A 19,055-nucleotide genomic window follows, 5' to 3' on the forward strand; every position below is an offset into this window, starting at 1 on the left:
CAGTAAGACTGATTTATTGTATAAACGATAGGAAATGTGATTTGCGTAGTTAACCAAAAAAACAATGCAATATTCAATTTGAGTAAATCAATTTGAGTAAATCTTTGGTGAATAAATGTGTATTATTATTTAATGTAATCTTTGGTGTTCCCAGTACCACCAGTGGGTCCTGTACCACTGGTCGAGAATCCCGTATTAGTAGTCCGTTTTGTGAAAATTATAGCTTTTCTATCACCTTTATAAAGCAGATCTGAATATTTTTTTCTGAGCAACAAAACATGCACTTTGAGGAAAATTGTGGATTTTAGTCAACCATTCAGGAAAGCTATTAAAATGAAATTTACATTTACATTTTTTTGATAGAATGTATATTGTGTTATATTTTGTTAAAAAGAGAACATTTGGCACAAATAAACATTTACATGAAAGAAACGTGTTTCTCCTATGAGTAAATATCGCCATGTAATGTTGTATGGGTGAGTCTCAGATCTAATAACATTGCTGGTAAAAAAAAAATAATAATAAAAAATAAAAATCTAGTAACAAACAAATAAATAGATTATTTCCACACTTGCTTCAAAGTAATGAACTTCCCTATACAAAAATGCATCCCCAAAAATGTTCGACACATTTACCACTGCCTTTACTGGCATCAAATGTCCATTTATACCTTATTCAATGTAATAGTCCAAGCATAGAAAACGTCTCCTTTTAGAAAAAGTCTGACGCTTTCCGTCTCTTTGGAAGCTGCAACAGATTGTCCGTGAGTGACGAAATGTCCTGTGTGCTCGGTGTCTTGGCTTTGTCTGGTGTGGGTGTCCCAGAGGGAGTGGCCGGACCGCCGAAGGGGGATTTGCAGCCAACAATTCTGTGCGAGGGTGACGGCGTGTAGCTGGCTCTTAGCGCTTTGTCTGTGTACTTGCTGGATGTCCGGTTGACCAGCCTCTGCAGGGCAGGGGTGAGTGCCGGGCTCAGACCTTTCGGTGTTAAACTGTAATATAAGAGGTCAAAATGTTGTTAAAATGTGTTCACTACTTACGCCCTACCATTTATATACTGTATCATGAGTTCAGAAGAGCCAATGTGGTTACCTGGCCAGGTTCTCTGTGACCTTTCGCAACGCCTCCTGCTTTTTGGCGCGATTTTTGGCCGCCGCTTCGTTGGCCATCTTTAAACCCAGTCGCTCTCTTCTACCTGGTTCTGGAATCTTTAAAAAAACAATAACATAACAATAAAAATCACGATTTTCAATGCTTACTAATTCAGAAAACATTCCAGAAGTTTATACCTTAAATGATGGACCGTGGTTCCTTTCTGCGTACGGGGTGTCGGAGCCGTCCAGGCGAAACGGTGTGCTCTCAATTTCACCCCAAGTCATCAGAGGCGACTCGGTTACACCTAAAAGGACAAAGTGTTGACAGCGTCATGAAATAAATAGTCTTTGTTTAATTGTCGCAAAGACTGTAGTAGATTTGGAGACTCACCAGGTGCAGGGGAGGGTGTTCTTTCAAAGCCATAACCATTCACTGTCGGAGAGTCATGTGGGATGAGCTCTTTCCCATCTGGACCAACTTTACCCTGCTTGAACTGTCCACACACACTAACATCAGCCTAGTAACGTTCTTAAAGCGACATTGAGCATTTTTTCTAGCTTACCTGAGCATTGAGTGCTGCCGCTTGCTGAATCTGGCTTTTATTCAGAGCTTTGCTGAACGGATCTCCGTTAAAACGTGTGTTCTTGTGAACCACCTCCCGTGGTTTCTTAAAGAGGGCGTCGTCATCTTTGACACCTAATTTGGGAGAGAAAGACATTTGAATAAAAGGTCATCATCACAAATAAATATTAGCAGTCCAGTGGAACCTCAATGTTACCCAAAAGGAATAAAACAAATCTGTTCCAGGGTCAAGCTGTGGCCAGCATACACTTTTTATCAACTGATGACTGCCATACAAGTATAAAAAGAAGTTAACCACTGTAATATGTAAAAACAACATAACATCCAAATATCCATTTTCTATACTGCTTGTCCTCTTCAAGGTCACTGGTGAGCTGGAGTCTATCCCAGCTGACTTGAGGCAAAAGGCAGACAAAACCTTGACTCTGAGTCACAGTTTTTTTGAAACATTTTTGGAATCGCATAACTTCACTGGCATTCAACACTTTAGAGGTACAGTCAAACCTCGTTTTTTGTATGATCCAGTTTTCAGCAAAAACGTTCGTCAAATTTTGCCTCAGTTGTCATCCACACACTAAATTTTCATACAGGAATGCACATAATAACCTAGTTTCTTTGCCTTGTACTGCATCGTTCTGGAAAATCGAGCGCCCAGACAAAGCACCCATTAAGTTGCCGACTCACTGTCCGTGCATTTTTTATTGAGTGTGACTGCTAAATAACCTGCCATGGGACCAACAAAAGTTACAAGTGCCAGCAATTTAATAAAGAAGGTGAAAACACTATTGAATTCAATCTTGCAAGGGTGACAGAGCAGTCGGCATCAACAATAAGTTCCATTCAGTCATCATTTATAATTATTTCACATAATTTTCTACATGTAAAACTCTAATTATCCTCTATAAAATGTATTTTTTGTTATATTTACTATGGGAAAAAATGCCTCAGTTTTCGTTGAACCTTCTGGAACAAATGAATAACGATGTACCACTATAATGTTTTATCAATCTCATTGTGATCCTCCTACCCTCTGGATAATACATCAATGTGTTCTTTGCTTTATATTCCCACGTCTCCAGCCCGGCTTTGACACATTCAAGAGCGGCCTTTTCTGTCGGCGGTAAGGCCAGGTTCTGCTCATGACGCTGGAACAGAAAAACACCAGGAGAGTCGTTTTATTCCTTAAACAAGAATGACGATAAACACGGTTAAATTAATGCCTTCATGGCTCTTATTTTACCTCCTGAAATTCTGCTTCGGCGTCATACAACCATGAATGCTTCATCTTCTCCTTATCTTCCGCCAGGTCCATTATCTGTTCAAATGACGCATTATCCTCGCTGGTATTTTTGGCAAGGAAGCGATCGAGAGAGGGCAGCTCTTTTTCTTCTCTCTTGTCGTCTGTAGAGCTTTCTAATCACAACACAGACAGGACATAGAAGTATTTGGAATACGACTAAACAGCAAAACTTGTATTCTCTTCTAAAGAGGCAGCTGAAAAACGAGTGACTCACCACTGTCTACACCTCTACTGGTCTGAGAGATGGATGGAGATCCTGTGTGGCCCACTGGTGTCTCAAAGCTAGCTGGGGTCACGTCTAACACCAAAACCAAAGATCAGTATGGGATAAGATGTAGTATTACAGACAGCACTTATAATGTAACATTACACACAGGGTGCAGTGGAGCGTGGTGTGTTTTTTGACAAAGAATTCCCATATCGGATGGATATCTCTCTCATCCTCTCCAGGTCTCCAATTTCCTCAGCATCAAGATAGTCTTTCTGGGCCTGCAGTTTTGTTACATCTGGGAAGAAATCCCTCTGGATGATCTTCTCCAAGCTCTGTTAAAAAAATGGCAAGTAAGTAAGCATCGAAAACTATTTACAATATCCAATATAACCCAAAACAAGCAAGTTTCACCCTAAGCTAGTGCTACGGAAGTAAACAATTATTACAACGTCGATAGCTTCCGGGTATTAGCACAGCCCCGTTGGATCGCCTTTAAATAACATAATTCTGATGTTACGATACCTCGATGTAATCCTCTTCGATAAGAACTTTTCTCTGGGGCTTCCCAGCGTCCGTCTCTTGAGGCTCTTGTCTCAGGGCGACGGTGGTGACGGCTTTGGGGACGAGGGTCCCAGACAGCGCTTTCCTCACACTGGCGCTGCCGTCCATGGTGGCCCAAAGCTGCTTGGCTAACGGCTAACGTCGAACTGTCTGAGTTTGACTCAGTGGAAACCCAAATGTAATCTTAAAGAAGTATACTAAAAATGTCCTTTGAGTGTTGTTATCCGTTTTTGGCTAAATGTAGAAAGCGTACGTCACAATTTGGAGTCTACAACGAGCAGCTCAGATTAGAACAGTAAACACAATGTAAGGGAGCGATTACGTCACGTCTTCTTATTCTTCTTCTTCTTGAGAAATACATGCTAATGACACAAGACTTCCCTCTACAGGCCAATATGGTAACTGCTTGAAATTATGCTTAGTGGCCTTTGTGGCCTACAGTGAAATTTGCAAATTAAATCATTTGACTTGTTACTTTCTGTAGGCTGATATTAATGCAGGGTTTGGGTTTAGTCACAGTAGTGAAATATTGGTATTACGGCATTGATGCTTTTGCATGCTTTAACAGCACAGGGCTTTTACACACTAACGCTAACGATTTTACAATAAGCATGACTGAAAACATGACATCTTCTTAGTAGTTCACACAAGAACACATTTTCCTTACAGGTAGTACAAAACATTTTATGATTTGACATGTAACAATCAAACTCACCCAAACAGTTTGAATGGCACAAAACATTTTAAATGATTTCACGACACAGGATGCAGACAAATTTAATTTTCTATGTTTCCCACGTTAAATGAGAGTCTTCTCTGGCGCCTCCACTTGGCTCTTCGGTTTTTAAACCAAACCTGCATACAGAAAAATATAATAATTTGCTGTAGGTTTCTTTACTCATAGAACAAAATACAGTTACTGAGTACGGAACACTACTAGCACATATGCACACAAAATAAAATGATCTAACACTATGTGTTTTCACAACAATGTCATACATTTCGCCACTTTTCAAGCAACACCACAAATATACGTGTAGTAAAAAATGTAAACCAAATACGGTACGTCACTTTTTATATGAAATACTGCAAAATTTATTGAGTTAATTAAGGGATTTATTTACTTTACCTCGACCCTTTCCTCTCTCAAGTGAGTGCGCTGTGCTAGTTTCTCCCGCGTGTTGACATCAGGGTACTGATTCTGCAGAAAGAGGTCCTCCAGCGCGTCCAACTGCTCCTCTGTGAAGATGGTGCGGTGTCGCCTGGTTCTTCTCTGGGCCTGATTGGACGATGTGTCTTCTACGTGCGCCTCTCCGAGCTTGCTTGGGTCAGAGGGAGCTGCTGCGCCGGTCCATTCATAGCGACAAGATGCTGCTGCTCGGAAGGGAAGAGGTGCAGGGATACCAATGATCTGTAACAGAACTAAAGATCCTCTATATGACAGAAAAACTCTGCTGTTTTTAAGGACCGACTGCAAAAACACGAGTCAAAGATCCTCTATATGCCAGGAGTGCTCTGATGTTTTCAGGAACTGCTGCAAAAATGGCAGTCAAAGATTCTTTTTAAGCATCTCCTGTACAATTGCTAGATATGACCGGGTCTCACCTTCATGGTGCACTACGTCTCCACAGTGTGAGCAGCAGCAGCAGCAGCAACAACACAAACACGTCTGGTGGACACACGAAGAGCCCCTTGTCTCATCTTTGAGTCCAGCACCTCCAAAGTCTTCGTAAGTGTCAGGATATTTTCTCAGGATGTCTTCAATGCTGAAAGGAAACCTTTGTCTCTCCAGCCTCATCAGAGCGTCCATGTCCTCAGCCTATCTCATCACCGTGTCTCCTCCTCATAGAGAACCTGCAAGGTGTGTGAGGAGGGTAAATAAATAGTCGGAGTATAATCCCCTCTCGGACACATAAAATGCTGGAAACTTAATTCTCGGCTAATCTGGCCAGTTTTGTGAGGAGGTTAAGGCCGTGCGGCAGATTGGGTTAATCTCGCCTCTTTCCTTTTCTCCCAGAGAAATCAGATGTTGGGCTGCATAAAATGAGATGTGGATCCTTATTGTTAGTGTGGGGGTTTAGAGAGAGAGAGAGAAAAGGAGATTGCTTGGTATTAGGAGGCCGGATTTAAAGAGAGACTAATAATGTCACTCATCTGTTGTAACGAGTCATGTGTAGAATATGTAAGATGGACAATGAAGCCATCCTGCATACAGCCCTCCATTACAAGCTATTACAGTAACTGTGCTGTTTTTTATCGGCCTGTGACACATTCTACCGACAAAATGCAATGAACACAGAAAACAAAAACTTGAAATGACCTAAATGGCTCTCGCTGTGGTGTGCTGGAGTCCCAAAGCTATAGAAATGACTTTATAACTTTTTCCAGACTGATAGATCAGGGGCAATCAGTTTTTCCACACAGAGCCTTGTAGGTTTGGATTTTTTTTCTCCCTTAATAACAAAAAGTTTCATTTAGAAACTGAATTTTGTGTTCAGTTGTGTTGTCATTGACTAATATATTTGTGTTTAATGATCTTAAACATTTAAGTGTGACAAACAATAATAATAATAAATAAGAAGCCAGGAAGGGAGCAAACACTTTTTCACACCACTGCATTAGCATCAACATTTTAGGTTTTCGTAGTTACATTATGCCTTTTTGCTCTATTTTTGTTTGTGTTTATTGTATTTCTGCAATGAGCCACATGCACAGATGGCTCCTGCGCCACACTTTGGACACCCGTGTGTGTGTGTGGCGCGCTAGACTGTCTTGGTTTTGCCAGGAAAGCGAGGTGTTGCCAGGCAATGAAGGAGCCTGTCCAAGCTCTGCATCCTCGCATTTGTTGCTGCAGGGATTGGTGACCGGCGTTGCACGGCGATACTTCTGTACAACGGGAGGTGCGCGTAGCAGATACTTCAAGCAAGACAACACTTTTAATGCGCACTCCTACGCACTAACTACAGAGACCAAGTGACTAAATGGTCAACACAGATCTCTTCTACGTATGCGGTGTGTTATGAAGCTGAACCGGTGATCACTGGTTCTTGGAAAGTGCTCTCAGCCAAATGTAACAAGCGTAAATACATAGAACCGCTTGGTGATTAAGGATGCGGACATGTGTGAACATCCATGTGCTTTGATCTGACAAATCTTAAGTAACTTTGATCAAATGTAGAATTGCGTCTGCTTGGCGACAGCTGTTCAACCCCGACAGAAAAAACAGCCACACGTCGATGCTGGGAACACCAAGGTAGGTTGGATTGCAAGGGCTATAGTGTGTGTTTAGCACTTGATGTGCGGTTCCAATAATGCCTTGTACACTGGCACTTTCATATTATACTGTATAGTATTCATAGTAGCGATACCATAGTGCACATGTGTCAAACTCGTGCCCTGGAGGGCCGAGATGCAGCAGGTTTTCCAGCCAGTCACTAAAGCAGGTGATTTTAATATATCAGTGGTTCTCAATAATTTTCTGTCATGCCCCCACTGGGGGACAGCAATGTTTTCGCCCCCCACCCCCGATTTGAAATACTATTGAGAAACTGATGTCTTTTTATTTATCCCTACTGTAGACTGTACTCAACACTGAAACCAGCAAAATTCTACAAAATGGAGAGCAGTGAAGCATACAAGCGTATTTAAGAGTCAAACTGCATGCAAATTCATAAATGTAAAATCTAATATTGAAAGTCCCTGGCAGTTCACATCCCCCCCCCCCCCCCCCCCCCCCCCCCCCACACACACACACACACTATTTGAGAAGGACTGGTTTATATACAGGTCAGTTATTGTTTGTATGCAAACATGCGTTCTTGAGACTGTTTCGTGTGTCCTGTCGTGCCAGTCGTCTTTAACAAAATTGGTGACGATCCGAGAAACTCTTAATTTCTAAAAAATGTATTGAGTGAGTTGGGGACCCCTGAGCTAAAAACGTTTTCACTGTACCTGACATGTAGGAGCTTTTATTTCATACATGAGCATATCTTGACCCACACTGGATTGATATTAGTGTGTTTAATGAATTATTTAATGTGAAGAATAACAAAGTGTCCCCCTCCGCCCCCCACATTCTTAAATTTTTCTATACGTGGCCCTCAGCGGAAAACGTCTGGACACCACTGCATTATAGGATCAATTCCAAATCCTGTCATTTCATACAAGGCTATACCTTTTCTTTTTTCTTCTTCAAACCAGAGAATTAATGGATTTCCACAATCTGTCCTAAGCTCCTCTTATAAGGGCTTTTTGGGAAGAGATAACAATAAACACCATCTCATCCTTTTTCAGTGCAGGGCTTTAGCGGCGTTAGTATAGTTTGTATGGAGCATGCCAGATAGCTATCTGCAGTCATTGTGCCACTCAATAGCGAGCCATTGTTGCACCTTCACGTGAGCTCAAACTGTTCACATTTCATTACAGGGGATCAGGATGGTAAAAGACACTTTTCAAAAAAATGTTGTTTAAAGACATTTTTTGGATTAAGCAAAAGACGGAGGGACAACTGTCTTTTGTCTAGTGTGATTTTTCCTTTAAAATGTTACATCTGAACATGAAAAAAGAAAAAGCAAAGTACTTTGAGGGATGTTCTGGGCTCCCATTTTCATGCAAGTGTGTGTATACAGCAGAATAATGCTGCCTGGAGATGAGGTAGGGTGTCCAAAGTGTAGGCCCAGGATCCTTTCTTTAAAAAATTGGACTGTGGATTAACCAAGAAAACAAGAGAGAAAAAAAAGAAGTGGAAACATTGGGAGATTAAGGCCATAATAGTAAGATTAAAAAAGGCGTAATTTTACAAGAATATAGTCAAAGTACTATGAGGAAAAAGATTTTCAAAAATATAATTTTGGAAGCATAAATTTGAAATGCGTAACTATATGGGTTGGTTTTAAAAATAAGTGCCCCCCTCCCCGCATCCTGAAAAGGTTTGGACACCCCTCTACCCTAATATTTTGTACTTGACTGTATGTATTTGTTGCATTGACTTGAAATTTTAGTGTGTTAACCGAGTCGCCGAGAAATTTGGTAAATGCCAATAGGCTGAAAAACAAACCAATTTATCAACTGAGCAACTAATTGTTCTTATGTCAATGACCATTTCTCTAATGATTATAAAACTTTGAAGAGCATTTCACCACAACCCATAGAGGGCGTCATTTACAGATTTACAGTCGTGTGTAAAAATGAAGAATATTCATTTTTCATATGACTGTACAGTTTGCGAGCTGTTGGGGCCACACTAAAAGAGTATAAATTGAGCACGATGCAACACAATTATACTTATCAAGAGTGTCAATAGACTGATTAAACATAATAGTAGATGGTGCACCATAATCACCGTGGCGAGCAGTGCCCTGCGTCCTCTGGTGGCTGTAGTCGGTCATTGCAAATATCAGGAACGCGACATCGCGCACAGGCGGCAGCAGTGACGTGCGGGCGGAAAAGGCGGGAGAAGTCTGCCGCTTCCACGTCCGCGCACATGTTAAGAAGAACGGTAGGGCGACAACATAACGACAAAAATGGACGACAAGTTAATATTGGGTGTGTTTACTTACCCGGAGCTGTACAACGTCACTTTAAACAACTACCGCCACACGGAAAGTCGAACGAACGCCTGGAGGAACATCAGCACCTCAGTGGGACTCCCGGGTAAGTATTTTGAGATTTTCACAACTTTTACTGACAAGTTATAGTTGGCTCGGTGGCTACGACTAAATGGCATACACCTGTAAATGTCTACTGGTATGTGGATATTAAACGTATTTAACAAATATTTGGATGAAAAGTTGTTATAGCCGACTGTCGCCTGCTGTGAAGCGGCGCGGCGACGTGCTAGCGGTATCAGCCGCCGCTCGCCCTCCGCAGGCCGCTCCGCTGCTAGCTAGCCGCGAATGCGTGGAGACGACGACGATTGTCGGCGTAGCGGTGGGAGTTGAGCCGCCTCGTTTAGCCTCGAAGGAGTCCTCTAGTAAAACATTGCCTGAGTCCCTAAAAGAGAATAACCAGGACACAAGCGTACAGCATTGTGGTGCGTTCAAATGCTTGAGTGACGTTGAATACACTCGGCCATGTGCTCCAGGTGAGGACAAAATGGAAGAAGTTAACGTCAATCAAATCAAAGAGTCTCGCACTTGATATTCTTAAACTATGCATTATACGGGAAACTTGGATAAATATAACCTAACGTCAAATGCACTCAGTGCACAATTATTTATAGATATTAAAATTATCCAAATTAGTTAATTGCTTCCTTTTGACTTTTCAATATGCGACCATTGGTGGGGGAAAATGTTTGGATAACCCTGATCTAATTGGATATTCTAAACTTTGGGAGTTGTAGTAATGTGTGAGGAAACCGTTAACTGGAGGTGCAGAACCAATAGATATCAAGTTTGAATGCAGCCGAACAAGCAGCACATACAGTATGAGATAGTGGAACCTTAAAATAAAAGGTTTCTGTGTACAGTGCACTCGCTGTCCGCAGTTTCAGCATCAGCTTGCTTCTAAATTGACAGAAAATTGAAGTCAGTACCTCAAAATTGTCTGTCAGAATGTTATGAACTTGTATTCCTTTGTTGTATTGAGCAGAATAATGTCTGAGAAGTTGTGGTTGTAGCAGACACGTTACACTTCTTCAGACAGCAAACTAGTTTAGAGGGAATCAACACCTCTGCTGGTTGCAGTGAAGTACTGCACTCCATTTAGCCTCAATTGCTTCAAGATGTGCTCCTTTTGTCTTGTGCCTTCTTGCATGTGACCTTCTACAACTGTTCCCTTTCTAGTGGACGAGTGCAAAAAGAAATGGAAGAACTTGAGAGACCGCTACTTAAAGGAAGTTCGCCTGGAGATGCGCAACAAGAAGCAAGGAGAGCTGGGCCAAAGCAAATGGAAGTACAGACAACTCATGAACTTCATTGCTCCGTTTACTGGATCGAGGAGCAGCGTGGCAGACATGTGCACTGACGACGACAATGGCGAGCATGAATCTGGTAGCATGGAAGATCAAACAACGCCCTCAGAGAAGGCCAAGACGCCACCCATCAGCAAGACCGCCGGAGGTCAAGCTGACACGAAGCCACTGGCGGGGTTCGTCACGCAGCTCCTCTCTCCTGACACCCAAACGGCCAACATGCCCCAGGCTCCTCAAACAGGCAAAATTGGACGCAAACGACGGCCGGTAAAAGACCATCCCCCAAGCGCGGCATCCCCGACTAAATGGGTGGTGACAGAAAGCAGCCATTCGTTTCCCAGCAGGCCTCGGGACGAGGACGAACTGTTCCTTTTGAGCTTTGTCCCGGCGCTTAAGAGACTGGCTCCTCAGAAGAGATGCGAGACCAAAATGAAGATCCAGCAGATCATGTACGAGGCAGAGTTCAACGTGGAACAGATGGAATGTCATGAGAAACACCATCTGGAAGCACAGGACTGAGCCAGGCTCTTTGGACTTTTATTTTAAGCAATTGTCAGAGGTCCCACAGTAGTGGATTGAAAGTTCGTCTTGTCTTGATGTTGGATTTGAGACAGACTGTTTAAAAGTGCTTTTAGTAAGCCCTACTGGGAACATGCTGTTTTGGGTGTCTGTAGCTTTAATGCTAATGAGGTGTGTTTGTCCAGCCTGTCTCCAACAATCGCTATTGTCCACTTTATCCAGATTTTTAAATTATATAACTCTGCACTTGTCCAAGGTAATAGATGTCATATCACAACAACCTAACATTTGCCTAATGGGGTCCTTTTAAAGCACATACAGTTGTGATTTAAGCCAAACGTTTGAGTTAAAGCATCACTGCTCAACAAAAAGCATGTATCTCCACATTTAGGTAAACTTTTTTTGCACTTTAAATTAAAGTGACTTAAAAGCAACAGGTTCCATTTTAAATGGGATCTGAAATAACATTTCGTTAAATGTTTTTTTTTTTTAATTAATGCATGCATTCTAAATGTTAATGGATCTAACAAAAAGTCATGATTCTTCTTTCATTACAACAGTGATGTGTGGCTTATGGCTGAATTCCATTTGTTCTCTGCATAAAACAGGCTTTGGTTTAAAGGTTCTGGTACATTTCACACATTCACCAAGCAGAAACCGTATTGTCTAGATCAGGGGTCACCAACGTGGTGCCCGCGGGCACCAGGTAGCCCCCCACGACCACAAGGTGCCCGCAAGCCTGCTTTTCATTCAGGTTTTCAGTTAATAATGAAAGAATAATGTGAGTTGTGGACACCAGCATTTTGTTAATGTTCTGGGAAAACAAGCATAGTCGCTTTGTTTGGGTTTAAAATAAGCTCTGAAAATAACTGTTACAAAAATGAGTAGCTCTTGGCCATTTTCATTTTGTAGAAGTAGCTCTCACAAGGAAAAACGTTGGTGACCCCTGCTCTAGATGGAACACTCCACCATTATTCTTATTATAATACAACTTTGTCAAATCATAATGCATCCATCAACCCGCATAAAGAAGAGTTTTTTTTCTGTTTATCGCTTGTGTGTGTTTTCATTTTGATTGCTGAGATGAATATAGAGCTATTTCACTTAGAATCAATCTCAGGTGGCTTTCTATGAAGAGAAGAGGGAGAGAAAAACAGTATTGTCTATGAAATCCTTTTGAGGGGATCCTTGCAGGTATTCACGCTATGAGGAGCCAAAACATGATGACCACAGCGACTAAGAGGAAGAGTCGAGACAGGAACTGTTCGTCCATGTGCTGCGGTGTCCCCGGGGCAGCTGTATTGGGCAAAGTCTGGATTATACGACGCTCACTGAGCAAAAATAGTCAAGTGTGAATACCTGGAGGAGGTCTGCCGTCATTTATGTTAAAGGCTGTGGCAAAAATACCAAAGGGAAAAGCACCGATTCCAAAGGACATCTGAAAACCTCCATCTCCAAAGCCGAATCCTTGGAAACCCTGTGGAAATCATCAAAATGTGTCATAAGACTCTGACAATGTCCGCCATGATTAGTGATCGCAAAAACAACGTGCTCCTTATGCTGTTGTTGATGGGAGTAGTGTTCATTGCTATGAGTTCTGTGAAATCAGTGCCCCCAGGAAGAAAGATCTGGTAATGCTTAAAATGTCCAAAATACTTTATTACATTACATTAAATTACATGTCATCATGAATGTGCATGTTACTACATGGTCACAGCATGTATATAAAACGATAAAACATTGCCAGAGGTGTTTTAATAGAGGGCAGACTAGGTGAATCCCAATGCATGCATTGTTATCTGACTCGTGCAAGCAGTTTTTCTCTATTCAGAATACACAGAAAAGAGAAAGACGTGTGTTCATGTCTCACATAAGGATTGTGGATTGGGTTTCCCCCCAAAAAATGCAGCTTTCCTTTAAGGGTTAGGCGCACTTGTGTGACTTGTGTCCACTCTCAGTGCAGCTCGACTAATAGGTCCCAATGGGAGGCCATCTTGGCAGTAATGAATAAAGCAATGTTTGCTGCGGTGGCACCTGCATCATTCCATGTAATGCTTTCATCATGTTGCTCTGTCGTGTGGAAACGTGGATAGACAGATGGTGCGTGTAAGGGGTGGTACTTACACCACGGTTTTCTGGCTCAGGCCTTTGCCCTTGTGGTCGTGGGGGTGTTTTTTCTCTATAAGAAAAAGACAAGATTTAGGTTTTGTAAAATTTACACAGCTTTCGAACACGTTTTTTTCCCTCCCCACATATTTTAGTTGAAGACAAAACTGATTTAACAACACATGCAATTGTGAAACACTCGACTGTTTTCTACTAAAAAGTTTCCCCACCTGGGGTCCTGCTGACCCGTACTTCCTCGCCCATATAAGGGGATGACCTTGTCTCTGCTTATGCCGGCTTTGCACACTGGACACACTTGTCTGCTGGGTCGCGTCTCTAACCACTAAGACACATAAGGATGTATTATAGACAATATTACTGATTAGTAATATAATATGTTGAGCTTACCTGGTGCAAACAGGGCCAGCTGATGAGGGCGGGCAAATGAAGATGGTAAGGAAAAGACATCTTATCAGTGACACATTTTCCACAATTTAGGCTCATTATGATGTACATTATCCTGTGCATTATGTCATGCAAAAAAAGGTACTTTTATTTCAGTGGTGTCTCAGGATGCTGTATATAAGTTAACATCATAGCAATATATTTTATTAAGTTTGGACATTCTTTATGTAAGGTATACAGAAAAGCAATATAACTGGTGGACTTTAAATACAGTATATTTAGGAAATTCGTAAGTTAAACAGTGAGTTGCATGAAGTATCACCCATAATGTGACAAGCTTTTATTTTGGAAATTATCTAATTTAAGGCTCATCTTTGTAGCGTTTTTTAAATAAAGTTCGGTTCAAAGCTGTGTATTTCAATGGGAAGACAGTTCACAACACAAATAAACACACTTCCTACCAGAAGAGGTGTCCACACAGGCTGATCACAGCATCCTTGGCGGTGTCCAGACAAATGTTACACTCAAAAGTGCTGTCCTGGTTGCCTCCGTCGGCCGCGTTAGAGCTGCCAGACCCGGGACTAGCGTTCTCGGTGGCTCCGGTGGAGGCAGAGGCCGGAGGAGGGGGTGCCGCGGTGGCCATTTAAATATAGCTCCAGTCGACAAAAACAAACGGTAGATACAGCAGGCAACATCCAACGCTTCAAAACGCACACATGCGGCCACCCGCAGAATTGAGTTTATGGAAACCAAAAAAAGATGACTTTGTCATAAGTTGGGTTGGGGAAAAAAGCTAAAAGCAAATAAAGAATGAACAGCTGTTAGATAGCTTCCCGTTGTGAAGCTAATGCTAACAAGGCGACTGAGCCACAACCGCTGATGTTTTAATAATGTTGAAACGCGGAGAGCAATTAAGACGTTTTTTAGATTATCGAGTTGTTGTCGTCCTTTATCGAAAGTCAGAGCTTGTTGTGGCAAGTTAAGGAAGTATCGCTGGTGGAGGAGCAGGTTTCGTCACACAGCTGGAGAGTTGGCTTTAATCTTCTTCTTCGGTTCATTGCAGTGGATAAATGGCAAATAACACACACTTTATACTGCCATCCAGTGGTAGGATGACACTTTAAATAACAGGGGTCAAACTCCATCACGTCCGCATGCTGGCCTAGTGGTTAGCGTGTTGGCCACAAACAGGAGATCGGGAAGATCTGGGTTCTCCGTTGTGTGGAGTTTGTCTGGAGTTGTTTGTCTATATGTACCCTGCGATTGGCTGGCGACCAGTCCAGGGTGTACCCCGCCTCTCGCCCAAAGTCAGCTGGGATAGGCTCCAGCATACTCGCGACCCTAGTGAGGATAAGCGGTATCGAAAATGGATGGATGGATGGTATTAATTCTTTCATTTTGACAGAAAAATTGTACTGCATGCAGTTCTTCTAAACTTCAATATTATCTGATCGTTACGGTGGCCGAGAAGTGCAAAAACACGGCAACAAAAATCAAACCAAATTACAATTACACCAGCCGGAAAGGGAATGTACCAAATCCCAGAATTATGGGAAGTGATAATGTTTGGACCAATCAGCTCCAGGGATTTGGTACATTCCTTTTCTGGTACATCTTTGTAGTCGGGAAGTGCAAAACACAAAACAAAAATAAAAATAAATTACAGTTGCACCACCCTGAAGGGGATTGTACCCCTGTTACACCCTCATTACAATATTTGACAGACTCCTGTAGTACATCTGTTCCTTCCATCTGGTATTTGCATGCACACCGATATCTGCGTGCACGTTGTGGGAGCGTGAACGCTCTACTAAAACCTAAACTATGAGACGTCGTTCTATTTTCTATGACGCAGTACTTCATGATAATGAAGTGACACTTTTTGTTGGCTACAGTGTAAGATGTATGCATGTTCAAAATAAATTAAACCAAAACCATACCATAGCAAGGACGTTTAATAATGCTAACATACATAGACTGACCATGAATCATGAAATCATCCAATGAATGTGTTTTATGTACCCAATCAAACAGCTTGGTCCGACTGAGACCGCGAGTAACTGAGGCCTCCAGTACGAAAATCTTCCGCCATCACCGACTCCAACCTCTGTGTCAGCGAGCGCCTCAGGATTTGACTGAAGTCATTCCCAATCAAGACGTAGAGAATTGGGGATATGAAGCTGTTTGCCGCCGCCAGAGTCACCCCTACCTTCATCCCAGTGTGAAGACTCTCCAAGCTGAGGGTCTTCAAGTGTACCTCCAGTAGGACAAATGTGTGGTAGGGAACCCAGCAGACAAAAAAACACAAGATGAGCGCTGCCATGATCTTGTAGGGCTTGGTCGACTTGATGCTCACGCCTCTCAACTTTACGCAGAGCACCGAGCTGCACAGCACAATTGCAATGAAAGGGATGAGGAATCCGCAGGTGAAGCGAGTCAGCACCACCGCCTTGTGTTCGGGTGCATCTGCGTAACGCGTGAAGCACAGCGTGACATCCCCATGCGAGGTGGTACACCTGTAGATCAGCGAGGGCAAGGTCAGGAGCGCCGAGAGAAACCACGTGAGGACGACGAGCGCGGTGGCCCTCCGTACCGTGCGGTGATTGCGCGACCACACGGGAAAGGATGCCACTATGCATCGATCAGTGCTGATCAGAACCAAGAGAAACACGCTGCTGTACATGTTGAGGAACAGAGCAGCCGACATGAGCTTACACAGCACCAGTCCAAAGGGCCAATGCGAAGTCATCATGTAGATCATCTCCAGGGGCAGAAAGACGCAAAACAGCAGGTTGGAGATGGCCAGGCTGATGTACCAAGTGGTGATGACAGTTCTTTTCATTTTCCATCCACAGATCCAGATCACCAGTGAGTTTTCCGCCAGGCCGACGACGCATATGATGATGTTAAAAGCCACCAGAAGAGAAGTCAAAGAGGACTGAGGACTGCTGACATTCAGCGGTCCAAAAGCGGTGAAGTTTGTCTCTGTCTCGTTGTTGGCAGTGTAATCATCATATGGTACATAATCCACACTCATCTTGGACAGTTTCCTGGAATATTCACACACAGTGTTTGTGGATATTACACACAAGACCAAACAATCAAACAAAAGTACTCACTTTTTGCATTTGAGTGGAATAAGAAGCAATCCCGACTTAAAAATGCATTTTTTGCTGACTCCCATGTAACTGTGCAACTTCCCACTTTTTGCTTCCGGAGCAGTTCTTGACAAAGTGAAGTGACAATCTGATTTTTTGACTATGCTGTGGAGTTAAAAGCAAAACAAAACTTTAAACAGTAAAACACTTGACAAAAGTAAAAGAGGACAAACCTTTTTTTTAATATAGAATAGAGAAGTTTACTATGACATGTGACAATCAGTTTGATTTCAAATCCAAATTGGCACAGATTTGTGGTTTTTTTTTGTGTGTTTTGGATTTTACACTTGAACCACAAGTATAATACCACCATTTTTAGGTTTTATTGATGCTTCAAAAGCTTTTGATCTTGTAATTCATGATCATTCATGAAGTTATTTTATAAACTGCACAATGGCGGAGTTCGAAATTATTTTCGTGAGAATTTTAGTGTTTTGGTATGCGCACCGGTCTATGTAAAATGAGTAAACTCTGTATAATTTCCCATTTATAAATTTAAATTAAAATTTAAAAAACAGCATAAGCAGTTGATGTTTACTAAATACAAGGCAGAAGAGTCTTGATCATCACAACGATTGTTCTGTCAGGTTCGGTTTTTTTTTTCTTCTTTTTTTAAGTTTTGTTTTTTATTTATATATATATATATATATAAATATATATATATAAGAAACTTATATATATACTCATATATATAAGAAACATGACATGGAATGCAGGAAGTGAATAATATGTACTGTACAAGAAATGGAATAGATGTGGGTAGGATTAAATAAGCTTTGCTTCTTCCTACTCCTTTTGGACATGTGGAACTGTGAAAGAATGATTCATGAGATGTATTCCATTGTAACCTTCATGTTCAAATAAACTAAACTAAACCAAACCAAACCAAACCAAACCAAACCAAACCATTTGTGTTTGCAACTTACTGTGTGTGACAAGGCAGAATTTAGTCTCTCTGTCTTTTAATGTATACATGGGTGATTTATCCCATCTGCTGAATGAGTGTAGAATTTATTGCCGGTTTGGCAATACTACTATAAACCACCTGTTGAATGCTGGTGATTTAGTTATTTTCATACAGTTTCATACAGTGCTGGTGTGCAGCACTGGATTTGACATTAAATACAATGGAAAAAAGAGCAACATCATGATTCTCATGAGTAAAGAGGACACTAAACTATCTTTCCCTAACTTTTCCCTGTTGGACAACATCCTCAAAGTCTGAGATGAGTTGAAATATGTGGGACACTTCATATTCACTGATAGACAGATAGGTGATAGACATTTACAGGCAGTGTTGTATGCAATATGTACAAGTTAACATGCTTGTTGGTAAGTTTTTTATGTGTGTTCGGTATTGACGGTGTTTCTTAAGGTGGATGAGTGCCAGTCATATGCTTGTTCATGCTGCTGTACAAACCTGTGCTGCTGTGCCCCGCAAACCTCATGTACATTTACTCTGTAAATAGCGTCATCTGTCCTCTAACCGACCCCGTGCAAAGCTCAGTCAGGGTCTTTCTAGTTTGTGGAAACACCGGTGCCGTACCTTATGTGGCAATGGATTTTACTGCATCTTTTTGGTGATGTTTGTTTTGTTTTTAATGTTCTATGAACCATGCATGTGTCTGAAGTAAAGTTGATGATAATTACTTCCATCCATGCATTTTCTACACCGCTCCTCCTCACTAGGGTCGCGGGGTCATGCTGGAGCCATCCCAGCTGACCTCGGGCGACAGGCGGGGTACACCCTGGACTGGTCGCCAGCCAATCGCAGGGCACATATAGACAAACAACCATTCACACTCACATTCATACTTATGGACACGAACGCACGGGGAGAACATGCAAATTCCACACAGAACCCAGGTCTTCCCAATCTCCTGACTGTGACTGTGTGGCCATCATGCTAACCACTAGACCACCGTGCGGCCATGATGATTACTTGAGACGTGTAAAAAGTTAACCATTGTAAAACAAAAATAACTGCATAGCGAAATGATGCGTATGCTGTCAAAAAAGGGTTTCAAGGGTCCTGTTTTCAATTTAGTTCAACAAATATGTCACCATGATAACACAAAACGCTACCTATGATCAAGACCTTTCCGGTGATATAACATGTGGGGGTTCTTCACACTGTTTGTCCCGCATTAATTGTGGCAGAATAAGATATAATCATGATAATAAATAAGTACAAGGTATAATAGGA

At 42.0% G+C, this 19,055-nt stretch overlaps 5 protein-coding genes across 6 annotated transcripts; 1 reads left to right on the plus strand and 4 right to left on the minus strand.

Annotated features, from left to right (window-relative positions):
* Positions 1-11: 11 nt before the first annotated feature.
* Positions 12-4,069, minus strand: ess2 (ess-2 splicing factor homolog). Its single transcript, XM_054758075.1, has 10 exons — positions 3,710-4,069; positions 3,351-3,519; positions 3,191-3,274; positions 2,917-3,089; positions 2,704-2,821; positions 1,657-1,790; positions 1,485-1,587; positions 1,289-1,398; positions 1,092-1,207; positions 12-991 (listed from the first exon to the last, which is right to left on the minus strand). Exons 1-10 carry the CDS (start codon positions 3,854-3,856, stop codon positions 712-714), a joined length of 1,434 nt encoding a protein of 477 aa, XP_054614050.1. The 5' UTR covers positions 3,857-4,069; the 3' UTR covers positions 12-711.
* A 170-nt stretch (positions 4,070-4,239) lies between these two features.
* Positions 4,240-9,485, minus strand: LOC129170466 (homeobox protein goosecoid-2). Of its 2 annotated transcripts, XM_054758089.1 has the most exons (5): positions 9,307-9,485; positions 9,090-9,213; positions 5,354-5,602; positions 4,878-5,122; positions 4,240-4,603 (listed from the first exon to the last, which is right to left on the minus strand). In XM_054758089.1, the coding sequence occupies exons 3-5, from the start codon at positions 5,556-5,558 to the stop codon at positions 4,526-4,528; spliced, it is 528 nt and encodes a 175-aa protein (XP_054614064.1). In that variant the 5' UTR covers positions 5,559-5,602; positions 9,090-9,213; positions 9,307-9,485; the 3' UTR covers positions 4,240-4,525. The 2 variants fall into 2 exon arrangements, with proteins under 2 accessions (XP_054614064.1, XP_054614063.1); XM_054758088.1 differs by lacking the exons at positions 9,090-9,213; positions 9,307-9,485 and having other exon boundaries at positions 5,354-5,774.
* Positions 9,169-12,228, plus strand: LOC129170463 (transcription factor Adf-1-like). Its single transcript, XM_054758079.1, has 2 exons — positions 9,169-9,400; positions 10,534-12,228. Exons 1-2 carry the CDS (start codon positions 9,271-9,273, stop codon positions 11,178-11,180), a joined length of 777 nt encoding a protein of 258 aa, XP_054614054.1. The 5' UTR covers positions 9,169-9,270; the 3' UTR covers positions 11,181-12,228.
* rnf185 (ring finger protein 185) lies at positions 11,715-14,741 on the minus strand. The gene is made up of 6 exons (XM_054758086.1): positions 14,153-14,741; positions 13,695-13,713; positions 13,517-13,629; positions 13,305-13,359; positions 12,540-12,657; positions 11,715-12,476 (listed from the first exon to the last, which is right to left on the minus strand). The coding sequence occupies exons 1-6, from the start codon at positions 14,332-14,334 to the stop codon at positions 12,379-12,381; spliced, it is 585 nt and encodes a 194-aa protein (XP_054614061.1). The 5' UTR covers positions 14,335-14,741; the 3' UTR covers positions 11,715-12,378.
* A 519-nt stretch (positions 14,742-15,260) lies between these two features.
* LOC129170116 (chemerin-like receptor 1) lies at positions 15,261-16,869 on the minus strand. Its single transcript, XM_054757327.1, has 2 exons — positions 16,811-16,869; positions 15,261-16,741 (listed from the first exon to the last, which is right to left on the minus strand). Exon 2 carries the CDS (start codon positions 16,726-16,728, stop codon positions 15,718-15,720), a length of 1,011 nt encoding a protein of 336 aa, XP_054613302.1. The 5' UTR covers positions 16,729-16,741; positions 16,811-16,869; the 3' UTR covers positions 15,261-15,717.
* Between the last annotated feature and the right edge of the window lie 2,186 nt (positions 16,870-19,055).

This window comes from Dunckerocampus dactyliophorus, chromosome 17 (assembly GCF_027744805.1).
Source record: "Dunckerocampus dactyliophorus isolate RoL2022-P2 chromosome 17, RoL_Ddac_1.1, whole genome shotgun sequence".
Taxonomy (NCBI): domain Eukaryota; kingdom Metazoa; phylum Chordata; class Actinopteri; order Syngnathiformes; family Syngnathidae; genus Dunckerocampus; species Dunckerocampus dactyliophorus.